This window comes from Crassostrea angulata, chromosome 4, assembly GCF_025612915.1.
Source record: "Crassostrea angulata isolate pt1a10 chromosome 4, ASM2561291v2, whole genome shotgun sequence".
Classification (NCBI taxonomy): Eukaryota; Metazoa; Mollusca; class Bivalvia; order Ostreida; family Ostreidae; genus Magallana; species Magallana angulata.
The window spans coordinates 27,266,270-27,281,862 of record NC_069114.1 but is presented as its reverse complement, the minus strand read 5'-3'; the positions used below and the strand labels follow the sequence as shown (position 1 = coordinate 27,281,862).

General features: G+C 33.8%; 1 protein-coding gene across 2 annotated transcripts; it reads right to left on the bottom strand.

The window, feature by feature from the left end:
- Positions 1 to 410: 410 nt before the first annotated feature.
- Positions 411 to 14,421, bottom strand: LOC128182016 (hexokinase-1-like). 2 transcript variants are annotated; one of them, XM_052850606.1, is made up of 13 exons: positions 14,293 to 14,421; positions 14,042 to 14,115; positions 12,774 to 12,942; positions 10,862 to 11,001; positions 9,960 to 10,035; positions 8,335 to 8,474; positions 6,480 to 6,585; positions 6,282 to 6,361; positions 4,670 to 4,782; positions 3,354 to 3,509; positions 2,198 to 2,337; positions 958 to 1,091; positions 411 to 729 (listed from the first exon to the last, which is right to left on the bottom strand). In XM_052850606.1, the coding sequence occupies exons 2-13, from the start codon at positions 14,102 to 14,104 to the stop codon at positions 652 to 654; spliced, it is 1,395 nt and encodes a 464-aa protein (XP_052706566.1). In that variant the 5' UTR covers positions 14,105 to 14,115; positions 14,293 to 14,421; the 3' UTR covers positions 411 to 651. The 2 variants fall into 2 exon arrangements, with proteins under 2 accessions (XP_052706566.1, XP_052706568.1); XM_052850608.1 differs by having other exon boundaries at positions 14,330 to 14,382.
- Positions 14,422 to 15,593: the final 1,172 nt, after the last annotated feature.

Sequence of the window (15,593 nt, the reverse complement as noted above, 5' to 3'; positions counted from 1 at the left end):
TTCTTCTTAAATGTAAAAGATGGCCGCACATGTCCCTTAAGTCAGGTCACTAAGGCTAAAACTACTATAATTAAAATGATAATTATTTTTTGTGAAATTTTTAAAAGCCCGTCTTTTTAAGTAAGTCACCATCTCAACGATGCCTAGTTACATGAAGCTTGACTCGAAATATGATACCTGCCAATTCATACTGCCATAAATGTAAAAAGTGTGATATATATCGTTGAGTTTTGGGAATCGGTCAACTTTCTTTGTCTTTGCATGCAGGTGTATAAAAAGGAACATCTACTTTATAATTAAGTATAACCAGAACAAAGCTTATAAAATTGTAAAAAAAAAAAAAAAAAAAAAAAAAAAAATTGTCTCATCCTGAAAGTCAACACCTTCTTGATTGAAAAAGAAACTTCTCATATTTTTATTTTCTTTATTACAATGCGTAGTATATTTCTCAAGATTACATGTGCTATAAAGAACCGGCCATAGAACACACAGGGGATACTTTCCCCTTAATGACCTTGACCTCAGTCAGTGACATTGCACCTATCCTTGACCTGTCCCTCCACCAATTTTATGCCTCTGACCTCCTGGCTCCGCTGCCCTGTATAATGCTGACTACAAAGTACACTAGTATATGCATATGTAAACCCATTTCTAACTTGGTTTGTATTCTACAGCTGCCACAAATGCTGCTCCCTGACCACTCCCATCTTTTACCATTATCATTGTACACTGCAAATAAAGAGCAAATATTCACAAAAAGCTTCAATGTAGAAAAAACAATTTGAGATTGAAATCATTTTTGAGTAAATCCTATATCTAAGCCTTGCTTTGGCACTGAAATTGGATATTAAATAAAAAAAAAAAAGAACAATGCAAACAATGCTTGCTTCTTTGAATCTTCAGAGAATAATTTGGTTTAGTATGTAAATAAGAAAAATAAAATCATCTTAGCCGTACCTTGGTAGTTGGAACTAGTTTGGCCAAGAGGTCAGCAATGTGGATGCGAAATTTGGGATGTTTTTCATACACAGATCCATCAAAGGCAATGGTGACTTCCGGAAGATTGATGTGTTGTAGAAGAACAGCTAAAGCTACAACACAATACGGGATTAAATTAATAATAAGGTTAGTCATAATTTAATCTGTGTATAAAAGCCACATAGAATTAAAATAACAGTTCTCATGAAAAAAAATTGTATGCAATTGTGTGTGTTTGTTATAATCACATCATCTAGTTTTTTGGGGGACAGAGAATGAATGTCAAACCTCAAATTCAATATCCAATTCAAATTTCAAAAATTTCACACTTTCGTAAATGGCCATGGAAAGTACAACCCTCCTAGTACCCTTCTATTATTGTCAACAACAAAATAAATTTCGCTCCTTTAAAATACTTATAAAAACTACAGGCATGGTTTAGTTTCAATTCTCTCACCAGAGGTCATGTTAGACAAACTTTGCTTACGCCTACGTCAACTGCCGATGAACTGAAATGATGGGCAAAATGTATTCAAAATCAATGTATTTACTTGTTTTATCCAAATATATGCTTATTTGTAATTCAATTTAAATCTTCAATACTTTTATTCATTTTTATTTCAAAGATACCGGGAGAAGGTAAATATTAAAATCTGATCACATGATCTACAGTCAAACTTTTTTATTTCAAACTAGATGGGACTGTTTAAATAGTTCGAGGTATCCGAGTATTCGAGATATCGAGGGTAAAATACTTACAATATAAGTGGTTGCGACTTACAAATAACTTCGACATATCCAACATATTCGAGATATCAGTGTTCGAGATATTGAAGTTTAACTTTAGTGTGACAAATGTTTGAGAGTTGTGAAAAATCAAATTTTTCATGCTCCCGATTCGTTGATTTTAAACAAATCAGCTGCAATGTCATCCCCTGTGATAGTCTCAAACTTGCCCACTAAGTCTTTGCCCATTAATATACTCCCCTCAATCTGATTGTACAGAAAAAACATATCAACAATGCCATGTGCTACACATGCTTGTTTTGATCATGTGACAAACTACTAGTATTTTTCTGGTAAAAGCAAAGCTTGTGTAGCACTACCTCTGGTGAGATAATAGTTTGGTTTTATACTAATCATATCGTCAGATTTTACTGTGCATGACAAGGGCTAGAGAAAGTGAAAGTACATGTGATATTGCTATTTCTTTATTTACCTGCTGCCACTATTTTTGCTCCTCTTTCTGACACAACGGCACAGGTTTCTCTCACAATCGCAACATCTTCTTCTGTGGCAACATCTGCTAAATCGAGTGCCTTCAAGACAGACCAAGTGTTTTTGGATGTGTCTGTATCTCTATAAATTAAAATAAATACCGCTAAATAAATGGAACATTAAACTTTGTCTTTGGAGATTAAAATACCTGTAGTAGATATATCTTAATCTAGTCATAAATACATGAATCTTTATCACTGACTTTAAACATGTAGATGCAGCTTTTAAAATAGTTTTGAAAGAAAACAGAATTTTTTATGTACGTAAGATATTGAGGTAAATTGCATTTTTTTTCAAATGTGCTACATTTATTTCACGTACAGAAGTTGTGTATCACCCGAAATATTTTCTCATAATATGTGAAACCAAAATGCTTAAAAACTTTAAAACTATTTTCAATGCTCAAATTTTTAAACAAGAAATCAACTATTCTTGTTATTCCTTCTACGTGTCCGGTGTGAGAAAATAAATTCCAATCATCGCTCCTTTATTCATTTAGTTTGTACACCCTCAACAGATGTATTTTCTATACACTCTTAAAAGGGCTGGGTCAAGGCGCTGCCATTTTTTGGCTAAATCAACCTCTTTCAAACAGAGAGTTCTGTAGAAAGATTTAGGGAAATGTTCAAAATACCAGTATTAGCTATGATTAAAACTTTAATACTTGTATTTCTAAAACTTTAACTAAAGGTAAATCCAATTACCATTCTGGACTCTTTCTCAGTTATGTGAGTAATTTTAAAGCTCATTGAATCATTAAAGTTGAATGAACTACCCACACCTGCCATATGAAATATATCTATATTGCTAAACTCTGCAGGTGTGTGTAGGAAGATCCTCATAAACTTTTGCTGAACCCAATTAATTCTCTTTATCAAAGTTTACTTTGAGAAATCAATCACACTCCTCAAAAGACTTAAATTGATAATAAGTCTACTCATATGTAGAGCAACTTTTAACAGTACTGAAACTTAATATATGTACTTATATACTACTACTACTACGTATAGGTGGAAATGTCAAATTCACTGGGCCCTTTCTTATTCCAAACCAATGTATTTGATCATAAAAGGTTTATTCATAGTGGGCTTCCTTACTCTTCTATTGAGGTCACATATGATGTGGGGAATTCCCAGCGCTTCTTCAACTCCGGACAGGGGTTTCCTTTGAACAGACACCCTTCATCTACCAGCTTCACCAGAACTAAACGCACTAATTCTCCAAGGTACATTCCTGAAAATGACTTCTCAAATCTACAAACAAACAAACAATTGACAAAACATCATAAGAAGCTCCTAGACAAAAAGACAAAAATGAGTACATCAGCCTACTACAGGTATATATACATGTACTACTAATGTTTTTTTTTCACTTTAACATTTCACCTTTAATTAATTTTTCAAAATGTCTTATAATTGGTCTTAAAAATTGTTGAACAACTCTCTCTCTCCTAGCAAAGAAGCGTTGCATATCATGAAGCAAATGACAATCTGGCGGCCAGTAATGAAAAGATCATGACTGTTTAAACATTAATAAATCATATTTAATGTAACTTTCAAAACCAATTATTCCACAAACAGGTGCCCCTCACTTAAATCTTAAAGTTGCATAATGATGTACATGTAGTTTCTAATTAATCTGCAACTAATGTTGATTTCATTAGGGGGATGTGTTGCCATCTTGTACACTTGAGAATAAAAATGAAACATTTCTTAAACTGAATGATATGTACATACTTTTTTTTTTTACTACAAAACCATTGGAACTGGTAAGAGATGTCTGTCAAATTCAAGTGTTTTCAGTTGACATTTCTTTTCTCAATGACAATATAATGCCAATGTGCCTCCATAGACACAGGAGTTCTAAGCATAGACTGGAATTTTATTGTTCTAAAAATACATTCCATGCCGACTGATAAAAATAGCTAGGGTACCCTATTTTGACAAAGGTACTAAATTAATATGCAAGATTCAATCTTTTACTCAACAAATGGCTGTAGAGAGAACAATAATAAACGGTGCCCCTCTCTTATTATTTCAGTTTTTTAAATCTTCAAAATAAATCTGCAGCTGCACAGTTCTACAGCTGCTCTTAGTGATAATAAACCATTGTTCTGTCATTATAAGTGTATTTTGCATACAAAAACCAACATGAAGAATTGCTTTTTCATCTCTAGACTACAGTTTTGGGAAAAAACAAGTAAGTTCAAGAAACTTTTATTCTCAAATGTACAAGATGGTTGCACATACCCCTTAACCAGTTGTTAACCCTTGTCTAAATAACTCTTAGAATATTGTTTTAACATTTCATTAATTTACCTGATCATATATTTCAAATATTAAGACATTGTTCTAGAAAAACCTATACTATTAAAAAGCAAGTAATGATGTGTTGAAAACTTCCTGATACTTACGTAAAAGAATTGACGTGATTGGAGTATTTGTCAACCTCTCTCTCAAAGTCATTTCTGTAGAAATCACAGCAGCCATTGTCACCAAAGGCACCCCACTCTGTGTTCACGATTATCTACACAGAAATATTTTAAAGAGATTATGAATAACAACTGTTATTCTAGGTGGCAAATTTTTTTTTTTAGAACTTTCTTGAGAGCATTTTGTGGTAACCAATAATATCTCACAGTAAATCAGTACTTTACTGCTCTATATCATATACCTAGTGGTGTATCAGCCCTGATACACATGTTTTGGACTAGGTGAGACAGCAACCGAAAGCTAGGGCCGTATCGCCCTCATGGCCATACATGTCCAAGACCAACTTGGCTGTTGATATCGACCAACTCCTGTGGAATCACTTAAATTCGTGGGGGTCAATTTTCATGGATTGTGAATTTTTTGCTTATTTATGGGAATGTAATTTCGTGGATTCGCCGGTTTTCAATTTCAGTAACAAAGATAACTCTTTCTAAATTTGTTTTCCTTGAGGATGTAAATGTGGGGGAGGGCTACCCACGAATACCACGAAAATTGAGCCACCACAAATTCTAATGATTCTACAGTATGTGTCAATATCGACGATATTGTAAGAACTTGACGATATTGACATACACTGATGAAGTTGCAAAATCAATTATATTGCCGATATCGACTATATCGTACACAAAATGACGATATCGAAATCGATATCAACACTAATTAGTTTCAAGACTAACTATGTATAGGTCATTTTGATGACTTATATGTTACATCTTTTTGTCCTTATAAAGTATTTATCTTCATCCGTGTATATGCATACTTGCCAACCTCCAACATGTTAAAATCTGGTCATGACCAGATTTGGAAAGTAAAAAATCTGGTCATAGCGTGTAACGACATTCACGACATATTTATCATGCATTTCATAGGTATATACAATAGAAATACATGTATGTGTTAAAACTTATGTGTAATACTTTATTGCAAAGAAGCATTTTAACTAACAGTTGCTGATTTTGAATTTTGTAAAGTGATCTGACAGAGAAAATGGTAGGTTGTGTTCAGCTAAAAAAAAAATGCAAAAAGAGTTTCTGCTACATTTACCTTGCTTTTGAACTCTGTAAATGATGGCATGAAAGTTGTAAGTGACTTGGAAGACTTTTGTGTATTAAAAAGCATTCTATACACGAGTGACGACTTAGCGTTTTTTAATGTTTAGTCAGATCATTTTGGGCACAAAATCCAATATTCAAATGTGCGTTACATAGAACGCAAAAGCTTCGTTTTGTACTCGATTACTTTGTTTTACCTATGGGAATTCATTTTCCCAGATATGTTGATAGGTACAAAAATATCATTTTCTTTTTGTTGGTTTTGATTCCGCTGGCCCCAATGACCTTTTCTTATTGGAAGCCATCACACTTAATGATTTAAACCTTCACTTAGTCAAAACAACTCACGATAATAATTACACTTAATGTGTCTGTTATAACCAACCAAATTCACACAAACACGCACACAGGATCACCAGTGGGTGCTGCATGGTAAAAACAATGACTGATCAACACGCTTTTTTAAATTCTGGTTGCATACCTGTTTCGTGTCAGGATCTTTGCCTTCAAACTTGTTGTAGTTTTCAATCCTCTCCACAAAGGCAGCATTGGATCCAGTACCTAATATACACATTAAGAGTAAAACCTGAACTTCTAAAAAAAAAATCAATCTGCTAATATTACAATATTATGAGAGAAAATGCTAGCTGCGCATTAAATGTTACTATTAATTTAATACCAAGAATGACTCCAATACGGCATTTTTTGTCGGCATAATTCCCAGCCATAAGAGCCCCAGTAGTGTCGCTGATTCTTGCCATTACATCAAGCTTCACGGGCATGTCCTGAAAGAGGGGATATCAAACAGATTTATTATTAAAGTAATATTAGTCTGTTGAAAAACCAAAAAATCACTGTATTATCTAGTAGAGTGACTGTCAGTTTCATAATTTGGTATAATTTCTAATATTCTGTACATTACACTTTACATTCTCCCCACATATTGATTGTCGTCAAATTGTCTGTTGAATTAAAATAACATGTATAGTGTGTGTTTTATGTTGAAAATGAAACCATTGTACCCAAAGTATACATCTTAATGTGAAATTATTTTCTCAATCATGGTTTTTTTCATTAATTTTAAGGAATGATTCTGAAACAAATGAATTCAAAAGTTTCCCAGTTTATACAAGTATGAATTGGGTTGGAGCAGTTTATGCTTTATATATAAACATAAAAAAGGTGTAAACTGTCTCAACCCAATTTATATGAATATAAATCAGTTGTAGAATGAAAAGGTCATTTGATCATTAAATTATACAAAATTTTAATGTAAGTCAGAAGGATTAATATATTTTTGACATTAGTTTAACTGTGATAGGCAACATTCTTCCTTTGATATAAACTAAAGTCAGCCAATCAGAAAGTAGGTTACAAACAAATTAAATTATTGTGAAATAGAAGAATCCGGGTGGTTTCGCTCCGATCGCTTGTTCGCGCTGAGTGGTTTCGCTCCGAATACATGTTCGCCCCGGGTGGATTCGCCCGGATAGTACTACAATAAACACTGCTTTTTGCATTTGTTTTTAAATACGTAATTTAAATTATTTCTATCTATACATAAGTGGTAAATTAAATGTGTTAGAAGATAATTTAGTTTAATTAGACAAATTTTATACACATGCACGAACATCGCCTGAGCAGTTTAATTAGTCGGCAATTAATCCACCATCAATGAAACCGTTAAATAAACAGCTTTGACTGCGATCTAATTTGGAGAACTAAATGATGGGTATCTCAAGAATTCGTTAGCACGTTTTTTTGGAACCAGTATTCTGAAAGAGTATACTGAGCAAAGAAATGGTTCGTGAATGCTGCCTCTACTGCCATAAGTTGATGAGTAACTAAAATATAATGCATTATATGATAGATAATAAAATGAATTAAATAATGCCCAAAATTCCATAACATGCTTGCATATACATGTTAAATTAATGAATTATTAAATATATTTTCAATCAGACTTGGAATATTTCCTATTGTGCAAGCTATATAATATTTTTTTATGTCCATTTGGCCAATGCATATATATTATCAATGTCATATTTTGTATACTGTTTTTAATGACGGAAAATTGGCTAAAAATGCCTTCACTTCACAAATGTTTATAAAAGGCATTAATTAAGACAACTCGATTAGGTGAAATCACGATAAATTTAAATTATTTCATAAAACACAACGTTAGCAATTATTTGGGGTTTGCTTAGATCGATAAATACAGGTAATCCTTGATCGTTAATAATATTTATATATTATATTGAAAAGGGGCGAAACCACTCGGCGCGAAACCTCTCAGCGCGAACAAGCGATCGGAGCGAAACCACTCGTTACCAAATAGAATAAGCACTTCCTCATAAAAATTTATCAGCTTTATTCAGCTAATTCTCAACCAGCCCTTCACAAATAAAATCTGGTTTATCCAATTTATAGTTTTTAGTATAATATCAATTAAAGTAAACTTCTAACAAAATGTAAGTGAGTGTCTTTGCTTTGAAGGTTTTAAAACAAAATGCGAAGTCATTTTTCTCTCACACCTTTCTCCTTGCAATGGCTTCCTCCAACATAACACAGGCGTCCTGTCCAACGCCATCAGGACACTTAAATGATTTAGTCCATGTAACCAGAATGCTGTTCTTTAAACTCTTCTGATCAGATGGGAATGAGAAAGTAAAACCTGCACATACATAATAGAAAAGTAAAACATGTCGATTATAACAAAGTGCCAGGGATGAGCAATTTAATTCATTATAAGTAAATGTAGTTTGTTATATCTGATAAGTTTTTTATATACAATTTAGGACCAAGCAATGACAATTTCAATATATCTAAGGATTTAAGATATAAATTAGTTTATATATAAATATAAACAGTAGTTTGGACCTTCTACTCAGATTGATATATCAATGTGATTAGAAATATTGATTTAATTTCAATATCTCAAGAACTGACTGTATTTCTATTGGTCCATTAAAATGGACTTAAAATTCTCGGTTCACATTAAGGAAAAATTCCAGTGGAAAGTCCAAGTGCATGAGCAATGTAGCCTTGCATTTGAGCAAAAATGTTAATTTAACTAGAGGTACTGTGAGCACGCTCACAATTGATACCCCCCCGCTAAGAAAAAAATCATAACGCGTGTATTTTTGCTATTATAGAAAATATTGGATGAATCTATTTCACTGTCCATTTTCTATAAATAACAACTGCTTTATTTTTGAAAACTGTTAATTTTTAGCTTCTAATATTTCCATTAATACAAGACATGACACAGACAGAATTTAGCTTTTTTGAAACAATGACCTTGAACTTTCTCAATTGACCTTGGGCCAAGGTCATGACACACCCTTTCATCATAAGCAATCTTTGTGTGAAATAAGAACTGCCAATGTTTCCCCATAAGAAAGATATGGACCGGACACAAATTTTGCATTTTTTCTGCCAGTGACCTTGACCTTGCCCAAATGACCTTGGGTCAAGGTCATGACACACCCCTAGGTCATAAGCAATCTTTGTGTGAAGTAAGAACTTCCAATGTTTCCCCATAAGAAAGATACGGACCGGACACGAATTTTGCACTTTTTCTGCCAGTGACCTTGACCTTGCCCGAATGACCTTGGGTCAAGGTCATGACACACCCTTAGGTCATAAGCAATCTTTGTGTGAAGTAAGAACTTCCAATGTTTCTCCATAAGAAAGATATGGACCGGACACGAATTTTGCACTTTTTCTGCCAGTGACCTTGACCTTGCCTGAATGACCTTGGGTCAAGGTCATGACACACCCTTAGGTCATAAGCAATCTTTGTGTGAAGTAAGAACTTCCAATGTTTCTCCATAAGAAAGATATGGACCGGACACGATTGCACAGACGGACGGACAGACAGACAGACAGACGGACAGACGGACGGACAGACAAGGTGATTCCTATATACCCCCCCAAACTTTGTTTGCGGGGGGTATAATAATGAATTAATTTTAAAATTATCTATTATTTTCTACAAATACTTGTCTATATATTGTTCTGTGAATGCATGTCTACTGATTCAAGTAATGGCAGTGAATGGTGGGCTAGAAGTATACCCAACATCACAGACTCTATAGAATTAATACCCATGTACCAGCTAGTACAATATGGGACATCTCTCAATAAAATTACTTACCAACTGGTAGACAAGATGCTGTAATGTTTTCTTCTTTAAGAAAACTTTCTAGACTCTCAGCAATATGATCAAATATCTGTCAAAATAACATAAAAAGTTTTAATTATAAGTACATGGTAACCCCATATAGGTGTGTTTAATTTTTTATCTCCTCTTTTGCTTTCCACTAGCTGATCTGCAGATCTGAAGCTGAGCCTACAGGTTGTCATATGGCATGTCAACCTGAAATTCCCCATACTGTAGCTTTACAGATCAGCACCTCATCTTTTTTGCCCACATTTTCAATTGGTAGATTTTACACTGAGCTAAGTTAATTATCATGGCGCCGCAGAGTTGTCCTTCATAACACACAACAAAGTAAGGTAACTGGTCGACAGGTACAGTAATTCATTGAATGATCGAAGTAAAACCCTCAGACATGAAAATTCAAAGAGTGACAACTCTTTCATGAAAAAAACTCATCTGTCAGTTAATTGTTGCATCTATAAGTAGTCCATTCTATTTTGTTGTTTCGATCAATAATTGTCTTGTTGGTGAAAAGTTTCAATGAGTTTATTTTTCAATTAATTGTCATAATGTTGTTGCATGCTGTAGTTGCTCAAAATTTCAACAACTTACATGATGCACAGATTTACTGAGGAATCATAGTCATTTTTATTTGTGGGGGTTAATGTTAGCGGGTTGCCAAAACTTAATATTCCTGGTTTGTAGTGATGTAATTCATTGGTAGCAAGTTCAGGATAGTTTGAATAAATATTAAACAAATGCTTGTACCGGTATATACATTTGTGGGGATGTAAATTCGAGGTTAAGGGTTTACCCATTAAAGCCATGGACATTGATCCCCCAGTGAACAGTGATGATTCTACAGTAAATGTTGACAAGTAGCACAAGTGACTTACATGCTGGCAAGGCCCGGAGAGGATTTTGTCATCCAGATTGTAGTACTTTGTTGTGGTGGTGGCTTCTCCATCTTTCATCACGACCCGAACCACACGGAAGTTTGTGCCTCCAAGGTCAAGGCCAAGATATTCACCATTCTCTATGAAAAATGAAATCGAGACCAAGTTAAGTATAGCATGGTATGATAAATCCACCAATTTTTTAAGGATTCACTTTGAGCAAATGTACAAATGTCTGATCAAGTTTTCATAGATATCATTTATACAAAAACTTAGGAAAGTCCATACTTTTGTTCTTTTTAAAATCACATACTGGATGCCGTTCTCCTAGAGAAGCAATTCAAAAATTTATCCATTTTTTCATTATGGGGACTTTATATTCAGTATTATTTTCATGAACTCTTTTTGTAGATTTTTCACTCGTGTATGTATATGTGGGGGTTTTTAAAGACCACAAAAAGTTTGTGTGTGTGTGTGTTTGTGTGTTTGGGGGGGGGTGTTCCAACCCCCTTTTCCATCCTATAAATCTAGTCAGACCAACTTGACCTTCCGTCCAAGATAGACCAGTTGGTAGAAACCGGCGAGAGATTCAGGTAGACCAGGCCAGGGTTTCAATCACATCAGGTCATCATTATTTTTCCCCCCAAATGATGTTTTAATTCTTTGCTGACTCTTTAATTTGATTACTACATGACGTAAATCTTAAAATTTTTGCATGTGTTAACAATTGACTCATGAAGAAAAAAGGAACATGCATCTCTGCAGTGCCTGTACATGTTTATCACCTGTCAAGATAGATAATGAAGCCCATGCACTCATTATGACACTGGATAGCTTTATAGAGTCCTTGGCTATATACTTTTCGAGTGGGTGCTTATTGAACAGACTGATAATCTTTATCAACACCGTAAACTTAATGCTTGGTAATCTGACTATGCACTTTTAAAAAAAAAATTGCTTATCCTCCATACTGTATGATGTATACTGTATATGATATGATAAGTACTGCTGTATTTGTTTTATTAATCAAATGCTACATCACTATTTTTACCATTCAGGCAAGAAAAAATTCAGAATCTGGCAATATTGCACATTATAAAGTCAATTCTTATTAATCATACATGTACCCAGTATTTGTTTGCTCCAATATTACATGTCAATAAGTGACCCTGTTGTTTTTTTGGGTTTTTTTTTGACAGTACACATGTAGTTTGGAATTTTTCTTGAACCGGATCCAATGTTTCAAACCAAATAGGCAGATTCCATACATTGGCATAGAGGGCACAAGGTAAAAGGCAGCAATTTTGGCCATGTCTCACTCACCAGGAGTCTGCATTTGGAAGCCAAAACTACCCAAAACCAAACCGACAGAAACATGTCAGTTTGTTGATTCATGTAAACTGTTGCCATTGTTGAGGCTTGACCAGTATAAGTATACATGTATATGGAACCCCACATCACTTTCAATTGTTATATTTCTCTGAAATTGCATTTTGGTGAAGCCTCAGGAAGAGCTAGGGCACACCTATTCTTTGTTATAACCTTATATAGCTATGTCATAGCACAACTCATCTATACCCTCTTTGCCAACACCCCCTCACCCTAAGGCTTAAATTCCCCGTACACTCTGCAAAAAACTAATGCAGTACTAAAGAAGTTCCCGAGTACCATCCAAAACAATGGAGTCATAATTACTGTATATCTGATTATTTTCCCATAAATACAACACATAGTAATAATGTGTGGTATTGTTTGCTATCAAAAACTTTTCAAGGTGCAAAAATGATTCAACAATGCTCAATGTCTGACTCTCAAATGTCTCAAATTTTGGGACATGAGGAAAAACCCATGGATATGTGTATGCTCCTTAATCATTATTGATTAATCATAATTGACGAAAGTATAATCTCACCCTTTCCTGTTAACAAATTCCGTACATATGTACATTCCCATAGCAGATTAGACTTTTTCCTTTTCTCTGGGTCCAAAGTATTAGCAAGATTGATCTGGTCCTCAAAGACATCCATAATTTTCTTGATAGTTGCATCATCCAAGACACAAGAATTTAATATTTCTTCTACCTAAAATGAACAGTTTTTTGGGGATAAAATAGAGACAGTATTTATATTTATTGGATCATAATTAAATCTGAAATCAAACGAGACATTTCACTTGCGTGCACAGATCCAAACCCCCTCCCCCTCCATATCCACACTTGACAATACATGGGTGGTAACGTTAACAATTTACTATTGATATGAACATATCATAATTTTTAGGCCGTCATTTATATATGTATTCAACATATCATATTAATATGGTGAAGGAAATGCATTAATGGCAATATCAAATACTACTTGTGACTAGCTACTAATATATGAATTACTATAGCTATATTAATGTGAGCGGATCAATTTAAGGATCGTATTCAAGATAGGACGCTTAAATTATGCCACAGTCACTTTATTTTTTAATCTTAATTGTGATGTCAACTACATTGTATTTGTCCTTAATTTTTTAGATCAATTTAAATATGTTCATCGGCAACTGCATTGATCAATCTTATAGATGGCAAGGTAAAGCTGCGAGATTGATCAACACGATATATTTCTGTTAAATGAGTCGATCAGGAACAAACCTTAAAAGTGTTTTGTTTTCCCAAGGACTATCAAGTGAGACATTTATTCCCAAAAAGCAATGATCTACGCAACCCCATGCACAAGTTGCCTAACATCTCGTCCAATTTAACAACTCATTTAAACTCTTCAAAACTATCAATCTCACCTTTCAATGTACATATAACCAGTTTAAATCATTTTCAACTTACTTTGCAGTCCACATAATATGACACATTTTCAATCTAAGCAAGATTTGTTCAGACCGAGAATTAAATATTTTACAGAAGCCTCTAAATTTTTTTCAGTCTTGCTGAGATTAACACACTCCAAAAAAAGTTCTTTAATTAACACAGAGAGAAGTTATTGTTGAGGTGGTTCATTAGGTAATGAAGGCAGTGGTCATCAGTGTATTGCAATGCTTGCTGCCTTCATAACCACATAAACCACCAAAAAGAGAATTTTATAGTTAATTGGGCACTGATCGCTAGGCCTATAGGTAATTTTAGCTATAATGGTCTACCGTACTGTTTTGGGTGCGTTGCTTTTCGACAAAAAGAATTACCTTCTTTCGTGTGGCTTCGTCCTTAATGTTCCGGACTGCGCTTCGACTACCAGCGGGTTCCATTGTCTGTCAACCTGCAAAAATGCAAAATTTAATGGTGTCACATCCTCATATAGGTCAACAGGTCAAGGGTCGTGTGTCCACTCGTGGCCAAAGGAAGCCCACCGGTGACACTCGAAGCTTGCGCTTGGACATAGGACCGTTGACACATTTTTTTCTTTCTAAGTACGATCTATATTCAATGCACATACAAATCTTAGTGCGGCAAAAATCTGAAGGAGGCCTTACTTCCACACAAAACGTCGGTCGTTGTAATTGATCAATATAAAGTACGGAGCGTCGTTTAGGCTATTAAAGTTACGTTATTTATAAAAAAAAGTACGGAAGCCTGTGTATACCTATGGCCGAGAGTAAATCAAGACATACTATACTGCATACCTAATATACATGTATCAAATTAAAAAATATAATACATAATGTATAATTATAACATAAAAAATCCAATTTAAGCACCCGTGGCGATACAGTCATGTATTATAGACTACAGCATTCATTTTAATTTAGAAAAGCCAGACTGAAATCAACCAAAGAAAGCGCGACAGGGCCTGTCATGCAATATATAAAACTTTATCTTATTTCCGTAATCTAATACCATATGTTTGGTGTATTGTTTTTTATTTGTTTAATTTTTAAATTGACTGCTTCATTTCTCATTGTTTTGAATCTGATGAAGTTCCCGCATATAGAAACAGGGAAGATTTATTTTCGATTGTTACTTGTGTTTAATTAATTCCTTAAGCTATTTTTTAACGACACCTTTAAACTGATAAAAGATACTCTATTTGTATGTGTCAGACGAGATCGCGCGATTTTTATTATCAAAGAAATGAAAAAGGTCGATGAAATATTACGCATGCTACAAAACATGTAAGCAAGAACATTTCTCTCTCAGCTGTCGATTATTTTACATGTATTCTTAATTTAAAAAAAAAAACTAACAATAGAATGGAGGTGTCCGTGCCCAGAGTTTCTGTTAAATTGTCGTGGTTTGTTTATTAAAGGGACTTGGACAAGATTTTATATCAAAATTTTATAATATCCTATTTTTTGTGTATAAAATGGTTAACTTGCACATTTTTAAAGATTGACCAAAATTTGAATGTTAGATGTCGAGTTATAAGAGAGATACAGAGGTGAGAATTCAGTCTTATGTAAACAAAGCTGGAGTCTTACATTTGTTTACAAATAATGTAAAGTGCAGAACTATATACAATTTCTTTGACAAAATGATTTGTGGTAGACAAGGTTAACTGATTAAATGTGTTCTTAATTAATATTATCAACAGAAGAAAGCAACATTTGATTAAAACTAAAAACCAATAAAACGCATTTGCAAACAATAACAAGGCTCGAGCTTTGTTTACAAAGCATAGAATTTCAAACTCTGTATCTTGCTTAAAACTCAATATTTGAATTTTGTCAAAACATTAATTATACCTATACTTACCATTCTACACATTAAGAATAGAAAAATAAAATTTAAAATTTTGAG

Coding starts and splice junctions, on each gene's coding strand:
- LOC128182016 (XM_052850606.1), bottom strand. CDS start 14,104: ATGGAACCCGCTGGTAGTCGAAGCGCAGTCCGGAACATTAAGGACGAA. Junction 6,586..8,334: donor AAGCCATTGCAAGGAGAAAG/GTGTGAGAGAAA, acceptor CCCCTCTTTCAG/GACATGCCCGTGAAGCTTGA. Junction 6,362..6,479: donor CCGTATTGGAGTCATTCTTG/GTATTAAATTAA, acceptor TGTGTATATTAG/GTACTGGATCCAATGCTGCC.